General features: G+C 46.7%; 1 protein-coding gene across 1 annotated transcript; it reads left to right on the top strand.

Moving 5' to 3' along the window:
* Positions 1-843: 843 nt before the first annotated feature.
* On the top strand, positions 844-26,802 carry TRIM14 (tripartite motif containing 14). Its single transcript, XM_070375606.1, is given in 7 exon segments — positions 844-1,125; positions 3,841-3,936; positions 11,360-11,393; positions 11,396-11,592; positions 15,146-15,308; positions 18,512-18,601; positions 22,552-26,802. Coding segments are annotated over 7 exon segments (1,332 nt in total). The 5' UTR covers positions 844-909; the 3' UTR covers positions 23,088-26,802.
* Positions 26,803-27,484: the final 682 nt, after the last annotated feature.

Genomic DNA, 27,484 nt, shown 5'->3' with positions numbered 1-27,484 from the left:
CGTCCATGGGATTTTCCAGGTAAGAGTACTGGAGTGGGGTGCCATTGCCTTCTCTGTAATGTCTTCTAGGCTCATTTATTTAGAAAATGGTAGGATTTCCCTTTCTAAGTCTGAATAATATTTCACTGTACATACATATACCACATCTTCTTTCTCCAGTGATCCATTGATGACACCTGGGTTGTTTCCATATTTTGGCTATTGTAAATAGTGCTGCTGTGACCATGGAAGTGCAGATACCACAGAGATTCTGACTTCATATTATTTGGATATACACCCAGAAGTGGGATTGCTGGATCATACGGTAGTCCTATTTTTAATTTTTTGAGGAACTTCCATAATGCCAACCGACATTCCATAGAAGCTGAGACTTTAGCGTGGGGGCAATCGGAGTTTCCTGAACGGTTTCTCACAATTGCAGGAATGGTTATTTCTCTTGGGGGAAAGGGCAAGAGAGAATTAAGGGAAAATGAAAAATGTAGGTAACGCACAACATCCCAGAAGGCCACAGCCAACTTTGGTCCCACCCACAGGGCTGCAGTTTTCCTGATCAAGACAAGGGTCACTTAGCGGGGAAGCCCACCTCCTTCCAGGTAGCCCATTCGATGTGACCCCCATTTCTGCTGTGGCTGCCTCTGGGCCAGACACTGAGCCGGGAGCCCAGGCCTGAGCATTCATTCACTGCGGGGCAGGTGGGCCGGACGGCACAGCGCAGTCCTCAGGGTGCTGATGCTGCGGCCATACCCGCCACCGCACCCCACTCCCCCGCCTCCGGCCGGCCTGCGTGCGGCGCCCTGCTACCCGCCTTTCCCTGCCGGAACTGGGCGCGCCCCGCCCCAGCGCCCAGCTTTCGATTCCCCACGGGCCTCTCGCTGCTGCTCGGCCGCGGCCCAGAAACTTGGAGGGAGAATGGCGGGCTCGGCGGTGCTCAAGGGGACTCCTGGGGGGTTGGGCCCCGCGGAACCCGAAGACGCGCGCGGTTGGCTCTGCTCAGAGCACGGCGACCGCGTGGTTGAGCTCTTCTGTCGCCGCTGCCGCCGCTGCGTGTGCGCGCTTTGCCCGGTGCTGGGCTCGCATCGCGGCCACCCGATCGGTTTGGCGCTGGACGAGGCGGCGCGCGTGCAGGTGGGGACGCTGGGGCGCGAGCCCCGCAGCAACGGGCGGGGAGGGGCGTGCCGGGTCCCACTGGCAGTTCCCGGTTGGAACCGGGACCGGCAAGGCGGCCCGGGGACCATCTCGGAGGCCGACCTGTTGTTCAGAAAGAGACTGAGGAAGGGTACCGGCGAGCCAAGGCCATCATTTAAGCATCAGAAGAGCTGGGTTTGGGAGTAAGAACTTGGGCGCCTGGCTGGCCGGGTATCCTGGACCTCATCCACCACGGTGGGTTCACCCCACGGCCTTTGGACCTAAAGAAAAGCTGCCTTTAACAAAGATGAAAAAATCCCTCCAGCTTAGAAAACAACAGTGTTTCAGGAAAGCCACACACACGCCTCCTCTGGTTTTCCCTCCTGGAGTTCCTGGGAGGGGCTGTGGGTCCCCATGGCTCTGGGGTTGGGCCGGTCTGCCCAACCCCGCCCCTCCCCCTCCCTACGCTCCATACCACGCGCCTAACTGCCAGTGGGAGCTAGGTCAACCGCTTCGCCGACAAAAAGAGGCTTCTGGAGGCAGAGGCTGGGCCTTGAACCCAGGACTGCTCCCCACGGGCCCAGTCTCACTTTGGAGCGCTCATCCATGCTTAATCCTAATAGTGGAAGGGGGCTCTGGACTCCTGTTCCAGCCTAGTGGCCAACTTGTCCAGTGACTGGCCAAACCCCTGCAAAGCCCTCTTTGGGCTAGACAGGTGCTCCCCTCACAGATTTGATTCTGCCACTTCTACCTTCAGGAAGTGATTAATCCAGCCCTACAGCCATTCCCTGGGAATGGGGATTGGGGGCAGGAGGAGAAGGGGACGACAGAGGATGAGATGGCTGGATGGCATCACTGACTCGATGGACGTTGAGTCTCAGTGAACTCCGGGAGCTGGTGATGGACAGGGAGGCCTGGCATTCTGCGATTAATGGGGTCGCAAAGAGTCAGACAGGACTGAGCGACTGATCTGATCTGATCTACAGCCATTCCCTGCACTTGATTTAGCCATTGTGACTTTGAAGCTTGAGAATGGGCCACCTTGGGCTAATCTAGCAGGTGGAGCCCAGGATTCAAGGCTTTCCTCTGCCTCCAAGATCTTCTTTTTCTTATCTATAAAATAGTTAATAATAACAATAGTTCCTCAAAATGCTGTTTTCAGAGTTAACAAGGCTGCTTTCAGAGATAACATCTTCTAATAGGTAGGTCCACCTACCTCTTTTGTATCCACACACCCATTCATTCCTTAGACATCCATTCAGCTTATCCATGAGTCAAGGAACAGACCAATTCTTCCCTGACCTGGAGGCGTCCCTTGGCTAGTAGGGGAAGAACAAACAAGTGACAACACAGTATGATAAGTATTGTAATTGGGGAGCCTGAGGCAGTGGTCAGTGGGAGCCAAAAAGAAGAAGTATGAACCAGGGACAGGAAGCCCAGGAAGAGTTCCTGGGTGGGGGATGTCATTGAAACTGGCCATGACGAGTAAGTGGGGCTTCACCAAGCACCTAGACAGGAGAGGCACCCTGTGACTGGAGGGCTCAAGCACCGGGATGCCACATTATCCTTGGCTGACAGACAGGAGCTTGACCAGAAGGTTCAAGGGAGGGGGGTGGGGGGGGATGGAGGATGTGCTCCTGGAAGATGGAAGGTGAGCTTATGGCTTATCCTTGGGTTACTATTGTGTTCCCACCCCCAGCGCTCACTCCCAATCTCCCATATAAGCTACACCTACTGAGCATTTTGTGTGCCAGGCACTACACCAAGCACTTTGTGTCCTCATTCTTTACAGCAACTCTGTGGGGTTGTCCCCCCCCCCCCGCCTTTTTTTTTTTTTGCAGCTGAGGAAACTGAGGCTTAGAAAGGTGAGGCCACTTGCCTAGGTCATGTGGAAGGAGAGCTAGGACTCAGACCTAGCAGGTCCTGTCCGAGTCTGGGACTTGGGCTCATACATAGCGTGCTCCAGCTCTCCACTTGAAGCTGGCAGCCCCTGGTAATTCTGTTCAATCCAGCAAACACTTTAGGGACACCCCCTTGTCCCTCTTGGGGAGCAGGAGCCAAGAATGGAGCAGATCTGCCCTCAGAAAGTGCATAGCTGGTCCAGCAGATGAACGTAAGGTGAGCCGTAAGAAGGTAAGGCGGAGATAAGGTCACAGCGTAGGGGAGTCCACAGAGCAGGTCTTTGAAGAAACGGCAATTGCAAACAGCAGAGATATGGAAGGGAGTTGGGTGCCACGTAGGTGGGAGAGGGGACCTCTTACACATGCAGGTCCTCTGAACACCAATCCAGTCCAGAGGACCACAGACCAACCCTGGAGGGAGGTTCTGTGAAGGCAGCTCCTAGAACAGGCCCCAGAACTAACAGTACTCAGGATTCACTCTAGAAGTGAATGCTCTTCCACTGACCCCAAGCTGCTTCCCTAAAATCCTGTTAGAGGGCCTGGAAAAGCAGGTCACAAGTAGGACTGTTCTAGAAAGAAGGGAGCACCTCAAGGTTTGGAGAATACCTGATGTGGGCCTCTGAGGATCAGAGGAGCCCTAGTCCCAGCTCAACTTCCAACTTGCCTCATGACTTTGGGCAAGTCACCATACCTTCTGAGTTGCAGATACCTCCACTGAAAAATATACAGGGTTGAGAGGAGATGACCCCTGGAGTGACTTGTTATCTCAAAAGTGACAACATTAAGACTTTTGTCCTAACTTTTTCACATACAGAAATTCACCCAAGAATGCTTAAAGCATTTGGCAACCAAGAAGCAGCAGCAAGTTGGCAACATAACCCAGATAGAAGATGCTGCTGAGAAGCTCAAGGCAAGTGGGGGATTCTTCCTGATCCTAGTTGAGATGTCCACTTCTCTGCTCCGAAACAGGGTTCTCCCCAATATGGAGCCAGGGAAAATGAAAACCAACGTCAAAGGGGGGTTTGGTGGGGCCTGGAGCTTATGTAATTTAGGGGACCCTTTTGAAGAAAAAGAGCACAAAATTAGTCGCAAGACCATGAAGAGGTCATGCTAGAGAGTGGCCTGGGGCTTCTCTTTCATTAGCTTTGCAGTGAATCTGCCTCTACCCAGAGCCCTAGCCTTGTCCCAAAATGCCTGACAAAGTGGAGGAATGGTCTTTTCTCCCTCCATCTCCAAGGCCATATTCTTAGACAGACTAGTCCTCCACCCCCTACACCCCAAGTTGCCTTAAGCAAAGAAAATGGAACATGCAAATCACACTTTCAGTTTCACTGCTGAAACAAAGCAAATAGGTTTAAATATATTTCATGACATGTTCTTCAGGCTTATCCTGTCATAACAATGTTTACTTAAGTGGATTCTTTGTGAGTTTTAAGTAGGAAGTTGGGACTGACATAATCCTAGCTGCTGTTTTAACTATGAGAATGGTATTATTGCTCTTTAGGAGCCTTTTAGGTGAACTTGGCTAGTCCCGTCCCTTCTCAGCCACCGCTGAGAAGTGAGGGCTCCTCAAAGTGAGGGCTGGGGTGGGATGCCCTCCCAAGGCCCGTCTCACTGAGGGGTCTGTGAACCCGGACTGGCTACCTCAAGTCAGGCAGTGAGACTGGCTCTGACCATGGGAATAGTTAGCACCCAGACAAGGCCACAGAAATGGCCCTCTGTTTGTCCAGCGTCCATTAGCTTTTGAGTGACAGCCTGCCCTAGTTTACTGAGGACAGATGTCTTACACCTGTGGCCCTGGCTTAATTATTAATCATGTCGTCTTCAAGAGCACGGCTCTGGGCTCAGGCAACATCAGTCTAAGACAATATGGGAACTAAAAGTTGGCACACCGAAAGGGATAGGGGAGGTGCTTGGGGATGTTCAGCCCCGAGAACAGGCTCACTGTCTGTAAATCTCTGAGCAGACATAGTCTAGAGGCTCCCGAGGAAAAAGTTAGGATCCATGTGGAAAGTCTTAAGGGGGGCAGGTTTCAGCTTAATCTAAGGAATGGTTTTCTTTGAAGCTTTCCCCAACTATAGTTTTCCCTAGTGGCTCAGACAGTAAAGAGTTTGCCGGTGATGTAGGAGACCCGGATTCGATCCCTGGGTTGGGAAAATCCCCTGGAGAAGGGAATGGCAGCCCACTCCAGTCTTCTTGCCTGGAAAATCCCGTGGATGGAGGAGCCTGGCAAGCCCCAATCCACTGGGTCACAAAGAGTTGGACACAACTGAGCAACTAACACACTCACTCACCCAACTTAAACTTTATTTTGAGGTAATTACAGATTTATGGGAAGTTGGAAAAGTAGTGCATGACTCTGGGTAGATGACAAGATTCCTTGCCCCTTCCCCAGGTCAGTGGAGAGACTTTTACTGGTGCCTGGTTCATGGATGGAGCAACCTTCTGTGAATCTGGTTTGATTTGGGTCAGATGGCCCTGTTCCCACTCCCAACTGGAATGATGCCAGGTGCCCAGAGCGCCCTCCTAGATGACCCAGGCTCCAGCATGCTGTGGCTGTCTCACGCCCCTCCACCTCCATGCCACCCAGGTCACTCACCGTGGTTCTGACACCAAGTTCTTTCTTTGTTTTGGGGACCTGGGGATTTCCTTTTTGTTGTTTGTTTGATTGTGGGTTTTTTGTTTTTTTTTTTTTAATCTGGTTATGTAACTTTAAAATTTGCTCAGCATTTCCATGTGTTTGAAAGTAGTAGGAAGGAAGATTTCCCATGTCTGCTCCTTCTCCCTTTTTTGACTAAACTATGTCATTTTGGAGAAGGAAATGGCAACCCACTCCAGTATTCTTGCCTGGAGAATCCCATAGATAAAGGAGCCTGATGGGCTACAGTCCATGGGGTCGCAAAGAGTCGGACACTACTGAGCGACTCACACACACACACACATGTCATTTTGGGCTTCCCTGTTAGCTCAGCCGGTAAAGAATCCAACTGCAATTCAGGAGACCCTGGTTCAATTCCTGGGTCGGGAAGATCCCCTGGAGAAAGGGATAGGCTACCGACTCCAGTATTCTTGGGCTTCCCTGGTGGCTTAGATAGGAGAGCTACAGTCCATGGGGTCACAAAGAGTCGGACACAACTGAGTGACTAAGCACAGCACATATGTCATTACTTGGGTAGGATGTTGTGGTTGTTTTTTAAGACGCTAACCCTTTCCTATGTCATTAAAAGTTGTTTATCAGTGTTGGTATTAGAGGCTGTGTGTGCCATTAAATGGCTCGACCATGATTCATGAAACCATTTTCCCAATGTTGAACATTTAGATCCCTTCCAGTTTTTCACTCAGGTGAAACAACACTGCAGTGATATTTGGCACCTTGACTTATTTCCTTTGGAACACGTTCCTAGCGTGAGTCACCTGGCTCAACAGGCACAGACGTTTATGGGGACTCTGGTGCGTTGTACCAAACTGCAGCAGGCTCGGTTGTGGCAGAGAGGTCTGGGGCAACCATGCTTCTCTGTCCTCGCTTTCTCAGAGGCAGTACTAGGGCAAAGATCATCTGCTTGGAAATTAGCCCATGAAACAGCTTGGTAAACAAATTAAAACCAATAAAGTTCACAATTGGCCAAAGTCTACTGATCAGAAGCCAACAACCAGGCCTACCCAACCACGTCTTTCCAGAGAGCAATCAAGAAGGGCTTGATCTTGAGTCCCCACCCAATACCCTTTAAATGATTTTTCCTTAATAGGCTCTTTGCTTCCCCATCACGGCTCCAGGGGGTGCTGAGATGTGTGTTTCCCTACACACATCCAGGTGTAGAGAAAATCAACACTTAACTGCTGCCCTAACTTTTTACTCAAACTGGGATAAGATGACCATATATCAGAGTGGTTATAGTCTTCTTTCAAATCTTCCAAATTTTCTACATTGAGCTTTTGATACTTTTGTAAATGACAACAAAAAAAGTATATAAATACACAGTGTATAGAATCCTCCTGCCAAGCCGGAGACTTGGATTTAACACCTGGGTTGGGAATATCCCCTGGAGAAAGAAATGGCAACCCACTGCAGTGTTCTTGCCTGGGAAATCCATGGACAGAGAAGCCTGGCGGGCTACAGTCCATGGGGTTGCAAAGAGTCGGACATGACTTAGCAATAAACAACAATATATATAATATATATATAGTATATCGGTTCACTTTGAACTGATGTGGCCCAAACCAGTGTACTTCTTTGTTTCATTGCCAGAATTCTCTCTTTTTTTTTTAAACCATATTGCATAATCAGTCTCAGGTTGCTTATACCTTAAGTTTTCTATGTTGAGATTTATAACAATGTGTGGTATCATTAAGCTTATTTTGTATATTCTTTAAAAAGTGGATCTGTAGAAACTGCTTGGAGTACAGGTTTGTTGGGAGAAGACGTTTGCTCTCAGTTTCTAGAAAAAGGTCCTCCATGTACATACGTTGCCTCCAAAATGTGTTGATAAATCAAGGGTTTAGAACACATTTTCTTTCCTTCACTTAGTCATTCAACAAAGATGTACTTTCCAGGCTTGCTGACTCATAGAAACCATGTTGTAGACTAATTCCCAAGGTAGCCAAAAACTGTTTAATATCTCTATGGCATGTGGTGGTATAAATTAGACTCAGAGCCTGACCACTGCGTAGAACACTGTAAGGGAAACACAGGCTTTGGGAACTCATCCCCTAGATCCTGACAAACCACACATTCTTTTCCAACTAAGGAGAGAACATGGCACCACAGGGGACCCTGCTTGGCACCACAGGGGAGCCTGCTCACCCCACGCCTGCCTGGATACCAAGGATCTTCCTGCTAGTGGGTTGTATAAATGTTTGGTCTGAGGAAAGATACTGGCCTAATTTTTTTATGATTTTAGTTTTTAATTGCACTAGTAATGCATAAACACATTTCAGTTTTAAAAATTTAAATAGTGTATTAGAATATAGTGTAGAACTTTGGCAAGTACAAAGTAAGAATCCCTCTTGACCATCTTCCCCACCCCACACCCCTCCCCAAACATGACCAGACAGATATTTTAAATGCACTTGCAGACATACAGATGCAGATATCCATATACAGTTTTATTTTGTGATTTTTTACATAAATGAGACCATCCTGTATGTATTATTCTGCAGCTTGCCTCATTTCACATGATGTCTTGAAGAGCTTTCCATGACAGGAATGCAGGTCCACTGCATTCTTCATGTGTGTGTGTGTGGCAAAATACACGTAAAAATGACCATTTTAACCATTTTTAAGTGTATAATTCAGTGGCATTAATTACATTCCATGACAAGAATGCAGGTCCACTGCATTCTTCGTGTGTGTGTGGCAAAATACACGTAAAAATGACCATTTTAACCATTTTTAAGTGTATAATTCAGTGGCATTAATTACATTCACAGTATTGTGCAAACATCAACACTGTTTTCAAAACTTTTTCATTACCCTAAACATAACTCTGTAATCACTAAGCAAGTACTTCCCATTCCCCTCCCATTGCTGCTGCTGAGTCACTTCAGTCGTGTCCAACTCTGTGCGACCCCATAGATAGCAGCCCACCAGGCTCTCCCGTCCCTGGGATTCTCCAGGCAAGAACACTGGAGTGGGTTGCCATTTCCTTCTCCAATGCATGAAAGTGAAAAGTGAAAGTGAAGTCGCTCGGTCATGTCTGACTCTTAGTGACCCCACGGACTGCAGCCTACCAGGCTCCTCCGTCCATGGGATTTTCCAGGCAAGAGTACTGGAGTGGGGTGCCATGGGCTTCTCTGATTCCCCTTCCACTAGCTCCTGGTAACCTCTAGTCTACCTCCTGTCTCTATGAATTTGACTATTCTAGATATTTCATATCAGTGGAATCATACAACATTTGTTCTTCTGTGTCTGGCTTATTTCATTTAGCATCATATCTTCAAGATTCATCCAAATTATAGCACATATCAGGACACTGAATTCATTTTAATCACTGGATGTTATTTCAGTGTGTGAATGCGGCATAATTTGTACAATGAACATACATGTACTTCTCAGATTGAAACTTTTATCCAACTTTTCTCTGTCACCAACAATGCTATAGTGAGTGTCTTGTTACACAAATCTCTATGCACATGTGAAAACATTTTCTAGGATCAATTCCTGCAAGAGGAGTTGCTGCATCAAAGGATTTAAGCATTTAAAATTTCGATATTATATCACCCTCTACAAATTCTAATAGCTATTAATAGACACTGCCACTCACGGTGTATATAAATGCCTATTCTACACACACAGATTCTTGGTGTTATCCATCAGTTAGCATTTTTTCCAGTCTGATGGCCAGTATATATGTATATATAGTGCTGCTCACTTCCTTGATCTTGATGGTTTGGGATGCTGAGGCACCTCTTCATATGTCTATTGACACTTGTATATCTCTGGTCCATTTTTAAACGGAATGATTTATTTTGCACTATACGTTATGGACAGTAAGCCTGTGTAGTTTGTCACCTGTCATGTAGCTTTGTGTATAGTGCCTTACCTCTCGCGAAGAGTTTCTTTTTTCATGTGATCCAACCTGTCATGACTCCCTTTTTGCTATCTGAGTCTTACGGAGGTCCTCCCTTCCCAAATTTTTAAAAATAAAATCGTTCTATATTTCATTTTGATAGGTTTATTATTTTTTAATGTATAGTGCCTTAATTTATTTAGAATTGTCTGTTTGGCTTTTATTGTGGAAAACCTCAAGCATACATACATGTCATCCAGACATATAATTTCATCAGTAAAACTCTGAGCATATTACCTGTATCTATAAGATAAGGACTCATTTTTAAAATCAAGTAAATTTTAAATACATAAAAAAGTATTTAAAATCAGGTATCATATTAATATCATATTATAAATATTAGTTTCATATTAATATCACCATATTAACAATGGCTCCTTAATATCATCAACTATCCAACCAGTAGTCACATTCCCAGTTGTTTTATAAATGTCATATTTTGTTTGAATTACGAGTGAAATAAAGTTTTCAAACTGCAGTTGATTGATGTATTTCTTAAGTTGATGATAAACATGCTCCTCTGTCTTCTACATGTCTTCTAAATTATATCTTTAAGTTAGAGCTAGAGGCTTAATCAGATTCAGATTTACATTTTTCACAAGAGTACTTCACAGGTGGGATTCTGTCTGACTTTATGTTTGTATACAGAATAAAGTAAGTATCTAACAGTTTTATCAAATGATTAATTCCATGCTGTACCAACACCATCTCTTGAATTATATATAATTATATAATTTATATAATATTAATATATAATTATATAGACAATTATATTATAACTATTAATATATAATTATATATTATTCAACAAATATATATATTTATACTTCTCTAAGCTATTCTTTCTCTTGATCTTTTTGTCTATGCCTAAACCACATAGTTTTAAAGCCTGTATCTTTATAGTTTGTTTTGACTTCCCTGGTTGCTCAGACAGTAAAGAGTCTGCCTGCAATGCAGGAGACCCGAGTTCCCATCCCTGGGTCAGGAAGATCCCCTGTAGAAGGAAATAACAACCCACTCCAGTATTCTTGTCTGGGAAATCCCATGGATAGAGGAGCCTGATTGGGCTACAAGTCCATGGGGTCGCAAAGAGTCAGACACGACTTAGCGATTAAACAACAACAAGGCAGCTCATCCTTCATAGATCTTTATTTATTTTTTGTCTGTGCCATGAGGTTTGCAGGATCTTAGTTCCCTGACCAGGAATCAAATGCGGCCCTTAATAGTGAAAACATGGCATCCTAACCATTGGACTGCCAGAGAATTCCCCTTCATTGGTCCCTTAAAAAGCAGTTTTTGACTTTTCCTGTACTTATTCTCTCTCACAATAATTTAACATTTGGTTAATATGCGTGTTAAGACTTTGATTGGGATTGTATCCAATTTATACACCAATTTGGAGACAAATGACATTTTTATGGTAATCAATCTTCCCAGACAAGGATATGGTTTTTCTTCCATGCATTCAGATTTTGTCTTTCCATACAATTTTATGCTTTTATTTATCTAGGCCTTTACAGTTTTTGTTGGGTTTAATTTTAAATATTTTGCTGTTTTTTCTGCTGCTTTAAAAATGATCTTTATTTCTCCATACATTTTCCAATTGGTTATAGCTAGTACTTAGGAAAGCTTTTTATAAAAAAGCTAAAGTGCTGAACTCTCCTTTTAGAAGTTATAATAGTTTCTTTTCATGTTGATTATTTTAGATTTCCTGGTTGGCAATTATATCATCTACAACTGGTTTTGTATTGTTCGTTTGTGTTTTAGGCTCATGCAGAGTCAAGTAAAACCTGGCTGACCGGAAATTTGCTGAACTCAGATTACTACTTGAAGAAGAAGAAGCTCTGGCCAAGAAATTCATTGATAAAAACACACAGCTTGCCCTGCAGGCATACACAGAGCAAATCAAGTCTTGTGGGGAACAAATTGATGTCATGAACACTCTGTCCAACAGGATCTGGACTATCAGCCAAGAAACCAATCCTGTACAGCTGCTGCAGGTAATGCTGGGTTTCTGCTCCACAGGGGACACTGGCCACCATATTTCATCTTGGTTAATGTGGCACTGAACACGGCGTTCATACATTGAGTAAATACACAGAGAATTTCTTTGCCAGCATGTAGACTTCCTTGCCCCCACACAAGTCAGAAAATATACATTGTTAGGAAGATAATATACATCTTGGACTAGTTAAATGACATTATCAGCCACCATTTTTGAGGGCCTCTGTGTTCCAAGCACTTTAGGTATCTTAGCTCTAATATTTACTAAGAACTCTGCAAATCGGATATTCTCATCCCATTTTACTAAGGAGAAATTGAGGCTCCAGGAGATGCAGGAACTCATCCAAGGTTATACAGCTGGTAGGAATAAGGTCTGTCTGAATCTAAAGCCACAAGACATCTCTGCCCGGTCCTCTGACTATACAGTCTTAATCGAAACATCACTCTTGGAAAATCCGGTATCCTTGCAAAATCTACTAAGCAGACTTCAAGAGCTGAGTCACAGTTTGCTCAAAGTGGAGAGAAGGACGGGACTCCTTGGCCACTGGGCTCTGTTGGAGGCTGTTATACTAAAGGAGAGTCTAAAAACTAGTCCTATGATATTCACTGCTACACTGAGTGAAAGCCTGCTGTTGAGGGTGGAGTTCCTGTCTTCAGGGAGCCATGGGAGAAACTCTTCTGTCAGTGAAAGTGAAAGTGTAGTCGCTCAGTGTCCGACTCTTTGACATGCCATGGACTGTAGCCCACCAGGTTCCTCTGTCTATGGGATTCTCCAGGCAAGAATACTGGAGTGGGTTGCCATGCCCACCTCCAGGGGATCTTCCCAACCCAGGGAGCACGCCCGGGTTTCCTGCACTGCAGACAGATTCTTTACCATCTGATCCACCAGGCTCCTGTGCAGTCACCTGTGCTCTTGGATTGCTTTTCTACTCATCTGACTCTTCCTTTTTCTCTTTGGCATGGCTTCTGGGAAGCTCAGAGCCAAATATGTTTCATATAGCTGGGATAGACTTTGTTCATAGAGTTTGTGCCTCATCTCACTGGCTTCTAGCTTACGTTCTTATCCTGGTTCTCTCTTGGCTTCACTTTTTTCAGTAAAGGAAAATTGTGCAGCAGCAGATAACTTTCGTAAGATGCTTTAAAGGTTTGTAGGATGAGACAGAGTACAACTAAGTAAAGATGGCACTGAGAATAACCACAGATGAGCATGGGCTCTGGTTGCAAAATAAGGCAGGCAAATAAGTCAGTACAAAACTAGTCAAGCCAGTCCCTGGAGGATATTTACATTCTTATACCTTTATGTGGCCTTGGCCATTTCAAATTAGCAAGTAAAGGTGTGTCCAAAGAAGTCCAATTGTGTATGGGGAATCAGGGAAGGCTTCCAGGAGGAGGTGATGGTAGAGCTGGTGTGAGAGGATAAGGAGGAGCTCACTGGGTATATACAGAGGGATGGGGCAGAGAGGACATACCAGGCAGAAGGAACCATGTGCCTGCGAGAGGTTGGCAGGCTGGAGAAACACTTGGGTTCAGCCTGGCTGGAGGCAGGGCGGGGTTACGAGAGGGGAGGGGTTGTTAGGAGATGCAACTGGATAAGGAGGCCAGAGTTAGTTGATGCAGGATCTTATATACCTAGTCATGGAGTTTAGACTTTGTCTTGTAAAGAGAAAAGGGGTCAGGGGAATGTTTGGGACTGAGGGATGACATGGTCGGATCAATGGTTTAGAAAGGTCACTGTGACAGGTTGGAGGCTGGACTGGGCATGCAGGACTGAGGCTGGAAGGGAAGCAGGGAGGAGACCACAGGTATCCAGGAGAGAGATGATGGGGGGCTGGACCAGTGCAGGGGCAGTGGGGATGCGGAGAAGCAAGCAGGTTTGAGAGATATGACAGGATTGGTGATTAGGGGAATCCAAGATGACATCTGGTTTCTGGCAGAGAGATACGTGGCTATATGGCTGTTCTTTGAGTTTGCAAAGGCAAGAAATAGATATGCTTGGTTTCATTCATTTATTCCATTATGAACATTTATCAAGAACCTTCTGTGTGTCAGGCCCTATGCTAAATGCTACAGTTTGGTGTTGCCAGGTGGTCCCATTTGTCCCTCATTCCCCTTCCCAGCCCCACCCCACCCGTCTTCCCTCTTGTCACCCTCTTGCTACCCAGAGCTGCTCCCTGCCCTCTCTGCTAGTGCTCTGACTCCCTGGCCAGCCCTCTGGGTGTGACCTTAGCCCCCTTTCCCCACAAATTCCCTTCTCCTCACCCAGATGAAGACAGGCTGTAGACTTGTAGCTTCCTAGGTAGACAGGCCTTAGAGAGTACCCACAACCCCTCCCAAGGCCCAGCATCCCTCCTGCCAAGCCACCTTCCTTCCTTCCTGGGGAATCCATCTGCCCCTCCCATCTTGGGCAGCACTGCCAACCAGGCAGGGCCTGCTTGCCTAAGGCAATCTTCTATCTTCTAAATCCTTGCCTGGGGCAACTCTCCAGAAAGTGCAGACAGGGAATCTTAGGTGCAAACAAGAGAATCCTCTGTAACTGTTTTAAGCAAGAAAACAGTTTATGAAAGTATTGGGTAGCACACGGGATCTGCCGGAGGGCCAGAAAGTCGGGATAAAAACCAGGCCACAGGAGTGAAGCCAAGGCTGTGGCACAGGCTTGCTCCAGTGTAGACCCCACCGCTTCTCCCCTGGGCAAGATGTCACAGCTCACACCACCGACCCAGGGCCACCCCCTGGAACCTCCACCACTGCTGTCCCTGACAGCCACACGCCACTGTCACCACCCACCCTCACTTCCACATCCAGAACTTGGAGTGGGGCTGCTGTGGGTGCAAGGGGGACCAGGACCGTTTTCAAGCTTCCACTTAGCAAAGCCATACTTAACACAGGAAGGGTATTTTTTTTTTTTTTTAAATCTGCGAATATTCGCAGGAGGGGCGCGTTACCCCCCTCCCCCTGCCAGGGACAGTGGTTCGGCCCGAGCTCCTCTCTGCGCACCGCCCCTTCCCTCTTCCAGGAAGGGTATTTAATAAAAGGTACTGTCCAGATAGAAAACAAGACAGCCCCCCACTGTGGTGGGCATGTCCCCTCAGTCAGCTTTCCAGTTGAGCTTCCAGAGTCGTTGGCTTTCATTTTGGGGGACATGGTTTTCTGTTGTCCATTTTGGACATGCCCCAGGAGCACCTTCCCCCAGGCAAACTGGCCCCTCACTCTTTTTGTTCCCCCGTACCTCAGACCAATCCCTGTCACAGTGTCTGTAAAGCTTTGGGGTCCCTTTCAAGCTGGTGAGCTAAAGGCAAGGGCACCCAGCCTGCCCCCTCCCTCGCCCCCTAATGCAGAGCGGACCTCAGTGCACACCGCAGGGAGGGAGAGAAGAACCAACAGCCCCCCAGCACTGGGGGTGGGGGTCCGCTCCTGGGGACAGGGTCTGGGCTGGCAGCAGGTGTCAGGGCCAGGTGGGGCCTATGCTCGCTGGCTGGGTTTGTTCCTGGGCGTGATGGTGGAGACTGGACCATGGCCCCAAGTTACCCTGAGCCCCACGTGCCCTCGCAGGAGTACACAGCCACTGAGCAGCAGATACAGCAGCAGATGAGCCTGGGGGAGCTGTGCCACCCCGTGCCCCACTCATTTGAGCCCGTCAAGAGCTTCTTTAAGGACCTCGTGGAAGCCATGCAGAGCCTGCTGCAGACGCCACTGGATGTCCGCCTTAAGGAAAGTAAGTCACTGTGTGACCAACCTTGGGTCCTTCACTCCCTGGTCCTGTCATTAGAGATGGTGCAGTCATGTCTGAATCATGTCTCTCCTGCACAGAGGCCCAAGGCTGGGCCCAACCCTCCCTGCCAACCTCACCTCCTACTCATTCTGAGATAGGTCCTGTCTCTCACAGCCGCTCTGCTCTATTCCTGCCCCTCAGTCGCTCCCGGGGTCCTGCCTCACCTCAGCTCTGCCTGCACTCAGCTCCCAGCTGGACGGACCAACTCCCCCCACCTCCTCTACCTGGTCAAGGCACTTACTTGGGAAGCCCTTCCTTGGGCTCCCTTGCTGTCTCAGCCATCCGCCCCTCTGCTCTGGGCCTGCTCCATCTCCTGCCTGGGGGTGTTTGTGAGCTGGATATATGGCCCTTCTCTGCCTCTCTTAAATGCCTGGAGGGCAAGAACCACTTTGGGTCCATCTCTGAGGTCACCATAGGGCCTGACACAAAGCAGGTGCTCAGAAGTATCCATTCCTTCATCTCTGTTATTCGTTCAAAACAGTTATTGAGCCCCTGTTATGTGCTGGGCACAGCAGGGTACAAAACAGTGATCCTGTCTTTGTGGTGCTCAGTCTTTTAAGGGGAAGACAGTCAACTAATGAATACGTATCAGCAATAAGAAGTGCCTTGAAAAAATGATACTGAGTAAGGAGAATAGAGGGTGACCAGGAGAAAGAGCTATTTCCTATGGGGAAGTGGGGAAGGCCTCTTTGAGAAGGGGATGTGGGAGGTGACTTGAAGCATGAGCCAGAGAGCTTAGTGGTCACAGGCATGGACTCTGGAGCCACACTGCCTGGGCTTCTATCCCAGGTCCACCACTTCCTAACCCTGCCATCTGGAACAGGGCACCTAACTTTTCCATGCCTCTGTTCCTGCATCCATAGAATGAAGATAATATAGTCCCATCTCATAGAGTTGCTGTAAGCATTAAGTGGGTTCTTACATGTAAAGTGCTCAGAATGGTGCTCAGGCGTAATAAGCTCCCGTGAGCACTAGCTAGTATTGTTACTGCTGCTGTTACATCTTGGGGAAAATGTCTTCTAGGTAGAGGGGAAAGAAAGTGCAAAGGTCCTGAGGCACAAGGCAATTGTGAGTTTGACTTGCTGGAGGAAGAGCAAAGGGCGGGGGGCGGAAGCAGTCAATTGGAGTAGATGTGGGCACAAGAGGGAAGAAGAGAGAGAGATACCAAGGAAACTCCAAAGATTTTGAACTGAACAACTAGAAAGAAGTTGTCATATTCTGAGATGAAAAAGAGCACTTAGAATTGGAAGGAACAGCCCTTTTGGCTGTCTGAGTAGCATATAGGGATTTGCAAGAGCAAGTGCTTGACAAAAGGCAGCAAAAAGGAACCAAGAAGAAAGTGAGTGGTTGACCCGTTTTCTAAGAAAGGTTATGAAAGCAGCAGCTATGTTCCAAATAAGAAATTTTGGAAAAACCCTAATCACAAGAACTGTAGCAACCCAAATTGCATCTGATGGCCTTGAAGGTCACCTCTTGAAGTGAGTCTTGCTGATCTGTAAAATGATGAAGCTGCGTTTAGAGAATTAAAGCTAATTCCCGAAGATGTTAAGGGCAAAAACTGCCTTTCATGGTATGGATCTTATCCATGTCAAAATACGCTCCATGATCAAAAAATGGCAAACCGTGATTGAAGCTCACGTTGATGGCAAGATTACCAACGGTCATTTGCTTCATGTATTCTCTGTGCTTTGCTAAAAAGCACAGCAAGCAGCACCACCCCATGTATGTGGTAGACGCCTTCGTTATCCCCCATTTTACAGATGAGGAAGCTGAGGGTCAGAGAGGTTAATTGACTTGCGCTAGGTCACACAGCTGGTAGGAGTCGAGGCAGAATTAAGACAGACTCTGGTACCAGGGATTGTGTTCTCTTCCCCTGGAGTCTGTTTCCTCCCAGGCCATCACTCTCATCCACCTCCAGATGAGGCCATCATTCTCACTATCACAGGTAATACTGAGAGGTACTGCCTCCCAGGAAGGCTCCAAGGAGATGGGGTCTTTGCAGCACCACTGTCCTTCCAGCATCCCGCCTCACCGCCCTACCTGTGAGTTCCACAGACACTGCAGGTTCAACAGGCTGAAATGGAATCCAGCATCTTCCACCCGCTAACCCCCAAACCGCTGCTGCTTGCCTCCAATCTACTCTTCATTCCCCGCTCCCAGTAGAGTCAAGCCTTGGAACTTGTACCACTGCAGTATATGCTGAACCTGGCTCCTTTTCCATCCCTGCTGCCCCAGGTCAGCCATGAGCCTACCCACAGGATGTCTCTACTCTCACCCTACCCTATCCATTCCCCATCAGAGAGAGGCTTAGAAATTCTTCTGCTCATGTCTACATTCCTTCAAACACCTTCCTTGGCTCCTCACTTTACATAATACTCCAAGTACCTGTCTTTGCTCCTGCTATATTCTTGGGAAAGCCTCCCATCCTTTTTCTGGGTGTCCAAAGCTTCCCCAAATCTAAGGGCCAGCTGAGGTGCTTCCTCCTCCAGGAAGCCTTCACTGACCCCTCTAAGCCCTGGAGCCCTTTCATGTCTCTTCTTGGATCAGAGCACTTTCTACCTTGCGGCATAGCTCAAGCACGCCCATTTCTCTCCTCACTTACCTGACTGAATTGTTATAGACAGGGATTGTGACCTGAGTTTCCCCTAAATTCTCTTTTACCTGGATGAGTATGACCTTTTACCTGGATGAATATGAAACGAGGAGGACCTTTTACCTGAACTCCCTTTGACCTGGATGAATATGACCTTGCTGAGGACTCAGCTGTAATTTCCTGTTTTCTACCTTTATCCTAGAATTTGCATGTCTGCCGTGAAATTGCCCCCTTCCTTGACCACTGAATACATGGTTGATTCTCAGCATGGTCCTGGAGCCTGCAGTGTCCTCCCCATGTCCGGGGCTCGCTCACACTGGCCTGCCAGTGCTCAATTTGCTTCCAGTCTTGGAAAGTGTGTTTTTCTCTGTAGATCTGAGCCTCGTCCTGGAGTTTCCCTGTTACTGTGAATTTGCATTTCCTACTTAAATTTGCATGCCATTCTTGGGGAGAGATTATGTGAATCTCCAGTTCTGTAATATTTTTAGTAATGTTTTGTAGTTAGTGCTGCTTGCCTAAACACCAGGCACTGATTTCTCACAATTCATTACAGGTAGGAACTGTCAGCTCTCGGGCTCCTGTGTCCAGCCGGGTTCCTTGTTGAAAACAAGCCCCTCACCAGAGCGATCACTCTTCTTAAAATGTAAGACCCCAGGTGTGGGGAAAGGGGGAAGAGGGTGGGGTGTAATGGTGGGGAAGGAGGGTCACTGAAGTAGAGGGGCCTCCCTTTCTTCCTGAGAGACACACCTTTGGTTTTTTCCAACCCTTACTATCAGGTGTTTTTTTTTTTAATTCAGAAATAATACATGTTCACTGTAGAAAACAAAATTTTTTAAAAGAAAATAACTCATAAATCACTGAAGAGCTTCGGAAGTTTTTCTGCTTACCTACCAAGCAGACACATAGCAGTAGATAAGTACTACTATTTGCCCTTTTAACTTTCTTTGGCATATCTATATAAACATACAATGATAAATATTTAATATATATATATTTTACAAACATGGTGTCATACTATACATACTGTTTTGTAATCTGTGTTTTCATTTACTGATATATTATGGATATCTTTGTTCCTTAAAAAATTATACAAGTAATGCATGCTTCTTGTAGAGAATTACAAATTACTTATATGAAAAGAAAACAATTGCCTCCCCCAGAAATAAATGTTAATATTTTGGCATATGTTCTTCCAGACATTTTAAAAGTACATGTGTGTACAGATATTTTTTTTCAGCTTTGGCCTATAATGAATAATATTGACATGAACATCCTTGTACATATCTTTTGATGCAACTATATGCATTTCTGTTGGATATTTACCCAGGAATAGGAGAAAAGGATGTCCAGTATAACCACTACTATGCAACATTGTTCTAGATGTCCTAGAGAGTGACTTGAGGCAAGAAAAAGAAATGTAAGCTCTAAGGATAGGAAAAGAGTAAAAAAAGATCATTATGCAAAGGTGACATGATTCTTTACAGAAATCCAAATTAAGCTATAAATTAGAGTTAACAAATGAATTAGAAAAGCTGCCAGATGTAATGTCAGCATACCAAAATTAGTTGTTCAGTTCAGTTCAGTTCAGTTCAGTCCTCAGTTGTGTCCAACTCTTTGTGACCCCATGAACTGCAGCACGGCAGGCCTCCCTGTCCATCACCAACTCCAGGAGTTCACTCAAACTCACGTCCATCGAGTCGGTGACACCATTCAGCCATCTAATCCTCTGTTGTCCCCTTCTCCTCCTGCCCCCAATCCCTCCCAGCATCAGAGGCTTTTCCAATGAGTCAACTCTTCGCATGAGGTGGCCAAAGTACTCTTCGCATGAGGTGGCCAAAGTACTGGAGTTTCAGCTTTAGCATCATTCCTTCCAAAGAACACCCAGGGCTGATCTCCTTCAGAATGGACTGGTTGGATCTCCTTGCAGTCCAAGGGACTCTCAAGAGTCTTCTCTAACACCACAGTTCAAAAGCACCACTTCTTCGGCGCTCAGCCTTCTTCACAGTCCAACTCTCACATCCATACATGACTACTGGAAAAACCATAGCCTTGACTAGACGGACCTTTGTTGGCAAAGTAATGTCTCTGCTTTTCAGTACGCTATCTAGGTTGGTCATAACTTTCCGTCCAAGGAGTAAGTCGTCTTTTAATTTCATGGTTGCAGTCACCATCTGCAGTGATTCTGGAACCCAAAAAAGTAAAATCTGACACTGTTTCCACTGTTTCCCCATCTATTTGCCATGAAGTGATGGGACCAGATGCCATGATCTTCGTTTTCTGAATGTTAAGCTTTAAGCCAACTTTTTCACTCTCTACTTTCACTTTCATCAAGAGGCTTTTTAGTTCCTCTTCACTTTCTGCCATAAGGGTGGTGTCATCTGCATATCTGAGGTTATTGATATTTCTCCCGCCAATATTGATTCCAGCTTGTGCTTCTTCTAGCCCAGCGTTTCTCATGATGTACTCTGCATATAAGTTAAATAAGCAGGGTGACAATATACAGCCTTGACGTACTCCTTTTCCTATTTGGAACCAGTCTGTTGTTCCATATCCAGTTCGAACTGTTGCTTCCTGACCTGCATACAGATTTCTCAAGAGGCAGGTCAGGTGATCTGGTATTCCCATCGCTTTCAGAATTTTCCACAGTTTATTGTGATCCACACAGTCAAAGGCTTTGGCATAGTCAAGAAAGCAGAAATAGATGTTTTTCTGGAACTCTCTTGCTTTTTCCATGATCCAGCGGATGTTGGCAATTTGATCTCTGGTTCCTCTCCCTTTTCTAAAACCAGCTTGAACATCTGCAAGTTCACAGTTCACGTATTGCTGAAGCCTGGCTTGGAGAATTTTGAGCATTACTCTCCTAGCATGTGATATGAGTGCAATTGTGCAATAGTTTGAGCATTCTTTGGCATTGCCTTTCTTTGGGATTGGAATGAAAACTGACCTTTTCCGGTCCTGTGGCCACTGCTGAGTTTTCCAAATTTGCTGGCGTATTGAGTGCAGCACTTTCACAGCATCATCTTTCAGGATTTGAAATAGCTCAACTGGAATTCCATCACCTGCACTAGCTTTGTTCGTAGTGATGCTTTCTAAGGCCCACTTGACTTCACATTCCAGGATGTCTGGCTCTAGGTCAGTGATCACACCATCTTGATTATCTTGGTCGTGAAGATCTTTTTTGTACAGTTCTTCTGTGTATTCTTGCCACCTCTTCTTAATATCTTCTGCTTCTGTTAGGTCCCTACCATTTCTGTCCTTTATCGAGCCCATCTTTGCATGAAATGTTCCCTTGGTATCTCTAATTTTCTTGAAGAGATCTCTAGTCTTTCTCATTCTGTTGTTTTCCTCTATTTCTTTGCATTGATCGTTGAAGAAGGCTTTCTTATCTCTTCTTGCTATTCTTTGGAACTCTGCATTCAGATGCTTATATCTTTCCTTTTCTCCTTTGCTTTTTGCTTCTCTTCTTTTCACAGCTATTTGTAAGGCCTCCCCAGACAGCCATTTTGCTTTTTTGCATTTCTTTTCCATGGGGATGGCCTTGATCCCTGTCTCCTGTACAATGTCACGAACCTCCGTCCATAGTTCATCAGGCATTCTATCAGATCTAGGCCCTTAAATCTATTTCTCACTCCCACTGTATAATCATAAGGGATTTGATTTAGGTCATGTATTGGCAATAAACAATTAGAAAATGAAATGTTTAAAACATTATTTTCAGTAACACTTTATAAAAACTTAGGAATAAATCTAATAAAAAATATATAAAACCGCTCTCCAGAAAACTCCAAAATACTACCAAGAAAATTATCTGGTAGTATCTACTAAAGTTGAACATCCACATGCCCTAAGACCTAGATTTTTCTCTAACTTCATGTCTCCAAATGTATATAATGCAACAATAACTGTAACTGGGAGTTCAAATCACCACCACTTTTCTGGAGGACAATTTGGCAAAAGCCTTAAAAATGCAATCATCCTCATGGACCCAGCAATTCTTTTAGGAATATAGCCCAAATAATCAGATATATAAAGATGTATTCATTAGTGTTTTTAAAAGTCTTCTTAAAAGCTTAAATATTTTTTTAAAGCAGGGGGAAGGTATACATTAAATTTGAATTCATCTATACATCAAAATCTTAACGTTGCCATTAAAATGCTCTTATAAAAGAATATTATACGACGTGGTAAAATGTTCATAAATACATTAATACATTTAAAAAACAAACTACCAAGAGTCTGTATGGTATGACACTAATGTTAAGAAAAAAACCATAAAGGGGCAAGTAAAAAAATTTGGAAGGACACCCAAGTGTTAAAATAGTGATAGGGTTATTTTTAAATTTTTAGAAATTGGCAGCAAATTCCACTGTACAAAATTCAAGCTGTACAACGGATGTGTATTAAAATGCTGTCTCCTCCCCGTGTTCCCCGATCACCTCCTCACTGGTGATTTGCGTGTTTCCAGTTTTCTTCCGTGAACAAGCGCAGGACAGCCTGCGCGCGCACTGTCGTTCTCCCAGGGGCGGGGCGGGGCGGTGTCGGGGTCGCATGCCCCTCCCTTCAGGCTTGGCCCGGTGTCCCCGCCCTCCGCAGACGCGCGCACGCCCTGTCTGGAGCCCGACACAATGCACGCGCGCTTGCGCCTTTCTGCCGACCTCCTGACGGTACGCTGCAGCCTCCTCGGCCGCTTGGGACCCACTGCGGCGCTGCGTTTCGACGCGCTGTGGCAGGTGCTGAGCCGCGACTGCTTCGCCGCCGGCCGCCACTACTGGGAAGTGGATGTGCAGGAGGCGGGCGTCGGCTGGTGGGTGGGCGCGGCCTACGGCTCCCTGCGACGCCACGGGGCCTCGGACGCCGCCCGCCTGGGCTGCAACCGCCAGTCCTGGTGCCTCAAACGCTATGACCTCGAGTACTGGGCCTTCCACGACTGCCAGCGCAGCCGCCTGCGGCCCCGCCACGACCCTGACCGGCTCGGTGTCTTCCTGGATTACGAGGCCGGCGTCCTGGCCTTCTACGATGTGACGGGCGGCATGAGCCACCTACACACCTTCCGGGCCGCCTTCCAGGAGCCGCTGTACCCGGCTCTGCGGCTCTGGGAAGGGGCCATCAGCATCTCCCGGCTGCCCTAGTGGCCGAGACCCTAGTGACCGCCTTAGGCTCTCCACGGCTCTACTCTGCTGCATCCAGACGGAGCTGGTCTACGACCTCCTCTGTAAGCATTCCCATTGTCTCCCCCACCAGTCCTTCCCTGTGCTTTGTACAGTTCCTCTCCTAGTAGGCGAGCTTCAAACGAGCCCTAAACCTGCAGGTCCTCTCCTGCTGCTCTCTCGTGCGACCCCGCCACCAGGACACTCATACTACACTGCCTTTTAGTTCAGGTTCCTGAAAGCACACACCCACAGGTGAGCCTTAAGCACCCTGACCATGTCAGTGAACATGATCCCCAGCATCAGCTCACATAGCACCCAGAACTGCCTGGCACATAGTAGGCGCAAGATAAATATGTGAATGAGTGAGAGTCGCTAGGACTCTTCTATCCCTTAATGTCCCTTGGATATGCTTCCTCCTCTTCACTCTACTTCAGCTTGTCCATGTCACCTCCCTTACGAACAGCTGCAAGAGGTTCTTACCACCTCCTGGCCTGAACACTTTCCCAAGCTCATTTTCTACCTTACAGCCAGAGTGATCTGCTTGTAACCTCACTTAATTTCTTAGAACTATCAAAAGCTTCCCAAGGACTACAATGGGGAGGGGGGCGGGGGAATCACTTTACCCTAGCATTCAAGGCTTTTCTAGTCTGCCCCAAAGTACATACCCTCATCTAGCTCCTACTGCTCTTTTCAGAGACCCTTCAATCAGAACTGGGTCACATAGTTCCACCTGTATACCCGTGCCTTTGCTGTTTCCCATACAAACACATTTATACAGGAAAGCCCTTTCTTCTTTTTGCCTGTCTGTCTTCCCCAGGCTTAACTGCCCCAGGAATTTCCCCAACCTGTCTTTCCAGTTAGATTGGAAGATTTCTAAGGGCAGCCATGTCCTATGCCTTCCTCACCCTGAAAAATTCAAAAAGTCCCTTCCCTCCAAGGCAGTGAGTCGATGACTACTAGCTGACTGCTAGTGAATCAGAACAGCTGAGTTGGGAGGGCCTCACAGATCACCCAGCCTGACCTCATTGTACACTTGGGGAGAATAAGGTCATGAAAGAAAGTTGCCTCAAGTCACCCACAGAGATTAAGGACTGGGCCACCCCCCAGCACCCAGCCATGTGTCTCTGGCCCAGCCCTTCCAGCCCAGCTTTCAGCCTGGAAGATTTTACTGCTTATTCATTTCTTAGGGGATGTTGGGAAGAAATCAGCAGATGACTGTTGCTAAGCAACCATAGGCAGTTTTCCCAACTGTCTTGGAATCAAAAGGAGAGGAACTCACCATGAGTGGGGTTTGGGCAGCTCAGGCATCCCTGTTTTCCTCAGGTCCAAAATGTTGCCAAGGAAATGCAGAGACCCCCTGCTTTCCAGAAAGTAGTGATGTTGTCAATAGAGAAGGTTAAATCAGCAGGAAGTCAGCTCCTCCAGGAGGGAGGGAAAGGCCTCTTTCTAGGGTCTGTGCCTCGGTTCTGAACGTTCAGCATCCTGTTTGTCGAATTCCTTATGTGGTTTTGAAGTTATACTGTCTTAAGTTATCTTCTTAGGTGCTTGACAGGAGGGCAGTGGTAGGATGAGGAACATGCAAGGCTGAATCTCCGTGGTTTAAACAGACTCTCAGTGCATTAATTAGTTTGAACCATATAAATCCAGTGGTTTTTTTTATTTTTTTTACCTAAAAACAGTAATTTCATATGAGGCAGTGTAATACAAGTAGAATACAAGACAGAAGGAACTTCAAAAGTGGCTTTAGTCCTAACCAAATCATTTAAAACTCTAGCTTGGCTAGATGTTTTAAACACTACACTCCAGGAAAAGGGAAATTAATTCTACCGGGGATGGCCCCAAGCTGAATTCTGACAGGCAGAGGGCATTCCTGACAGAGGGAGATGGGTACGCTTGACCCCACATCTCTGTTCATCTCTGTAAGACTTATTCCCAGACTCACAGCCACAGGGTCCAAGTAAAAATCCTTGCTAATTTGCCAGGCACTGTTCTAATGCTTTACAACTATTAACTCATTCGATCCTTACATCACCCCTAGGAGAAAGATAGTTTGACAGTTGTACACGTGGCAAAACTTAGAGAATGAATAACATGCCCAGTATCTCACAGCTAGTGGTGGGGCTGGGGTCTGTGCTCTTCCACCGTGTTCACGTGAATGCAGCCAGTCTCTAGCCAGTGCCTACTTGCTCTGGCCCCTCTCTTATGAGGCCTGTGATGCCCTGCTTTTGCCTGGTTACTCTGTGGGATTGAATCTATCTTTGGATTACCTTCCGTGGGCTCTGAGAGGAAGTCTTACACCCCGAGGGAGATTTGAGGTTTGGGATTCATGTATTGTAGCAAGAGTCAGAGCTGAACTATAAAGGACAAAAAGTTTTTGTCCACAGTCATTATCTCAGGCTAGTCGCTGTACTTGATGGGAGATCATCTGTAAAGTGAGATTAATGACCCTACCTAGCAGTGGTGTGAGGCTCAAATGAGCCCAGAGGATGTGAACTGTCCTGAAAACTACAGTGCTGTGCCATGCCAGGACCTGTTGGCATGCCAATGGGTTCCTGTTGGGCATGGCAGTGCTAAGAGAGCCGATACTCCTAGCTGCCATCTGACAGGAGCAGGTGCCTCCGGCAGCATTCAACACAGGACTGAGCTTTGTTGGGGTCCAGGTCTGAAACGGTACCCATCACTTACTGTCTTTGCAGACTTGAATTTGTAGAAATTTTTTTATTAATAAGAGCAAATTGCTTGCAGATGTGGTTTGTTTTAATAAAACATGAATACTATCCCTTTTAACCGTGTTCTTCATTGGGAGTTTGTGTTGCTTCAAGTACCCGGAACCTAGGCCTGGACGGGGCCTTGCTCATCTCCCACCCTCTCCACAAATTCCTTGTTGCTGTCAGTTGGTCCCTGATGGAGTATCTCTAATAGCAGGAGGAGATCACTATTTCTAAAGGTAGTTCACTGAGTTCTTGCTCATGTGGAAATAAATCCTGCCTTCCAGCTGTTCCTATCCAAGATAATATTTGTAATTTTTGATTGACATTGAAGCCATCTGTGGTCACTTACTAATATTTAGAGATTTCAGGGACCCTCCATCATCTCTTCTGTTTCTGCAGTTCTTCTTTGTCAGGGAGAAGGGGACAGTGATGATAGCCTGTGGGAGGCAGCCTAGCAGAGGGCATAGAGGTGGCCCGGCACAGCCAGGCCTGGTAGACAGGAGCCCATACCATGAGGAGGAGACCGCCTGCCCAGGAAGCCAAGCTGCATACGAGGTGGGCTGGATAAGCACTAAGAGTGAGAGGCCCAAGGTTGAGTTCCCCGTGTCCTGCTCTGATGCCTTCCATGGCTTCCCATTGCTTATAGAAGGCAGGTCCAAGTCAGCAGGCTTTAAGACCTTGCTTGCTTCCTGACCACCTTCCAAATCTTTTCTTTCCTCTCCATGTGGCCATCCCTGCCCAACTATCACCTGGACACCCACAGCCCCTCCCATGCCTCAAATCCCACAGTTCCTCCCTCAGTCACTTCTGAACCTGCAAGGCTGATCTAAGAGTGCCACAACCTCCAGGAGAGCTTCCCTGGCCAACGCCTCGTCTCCTAGGCCCACTCTTATAGCTCCCATGACTTGGAAAACATTTCAGAAGTTCACACATGCAGGGCCTGGTTGTGGAAGTACCAGCAGACAGGGACTGTCTGCTGCCACACTATACGCCCAGCACTGAATCCTCCCACCTGGCAGGTACTTCAGTTCAGTCGCTCAGTCGTGTCCGACTCTTTGCAACCCCATGAATCGCAGCACGCCAGGCCTCCCTGTCCATCACCAACTCCCAGAGTCACGTCCATCGAGTCAGTGATGCCATCCAGCCAGTGATGCCATCCAGCCATCTCATCCTCTGTCATCCCCTTCTCCTCCTGCCCCCAATCCCTCCCAGCATCAGTCTTTTCCAATGAGTCAACTCTTCGCATGAGGTGGCCAAAGTACTGGAGTTTCAGCTTTAGCATCACTCCTTCCAAAGAAATCCCAGGGCTGATCTCCTTCAGAATGGACTGGTTGGATCTCCTTGCAGTCCAAGGGACTCTCAAGAGTCTTCTCCAACACCACAGTTCCAAAGCATCAATTCTTCGGCACTCAGCCTTCTTCACAGTCCAACTCTCACATCCATACATGACCACAGGGAAAACCATAGCCTTGACTAGACGGACCTTTGTTGGCAAAGTAATGTCTCTGCTTTTGAATATGCTATCTAGGTTGGTCATAACTTTCCTTCCAAGGAGTAAGCGTCTTTTAATTTCATGGCTACAGTCACCATCTGCAGTGATTTTGGAGCCCAGAAAAAAAGTCTGACACTGTTTCCACTGTTTCCCCATCTACTTCCCATGAAGTG

This window comes from Bos mutus, chromosome 8 (assembly GCF_027580195.1).
Source record: "Bos mutus isolate GX-2022 chromosome 8, NWIPB_WYAK_1.1, whole genome shotgun sequence".
NCBI lineage: Eukaryota > Metazoa > Chordata > Mammalia > Artiodactyla > Bovidae > Bos > Bos mutus.
This window is presented reverse-complemented; position numbering and strand designations above follow the sequence as displayed.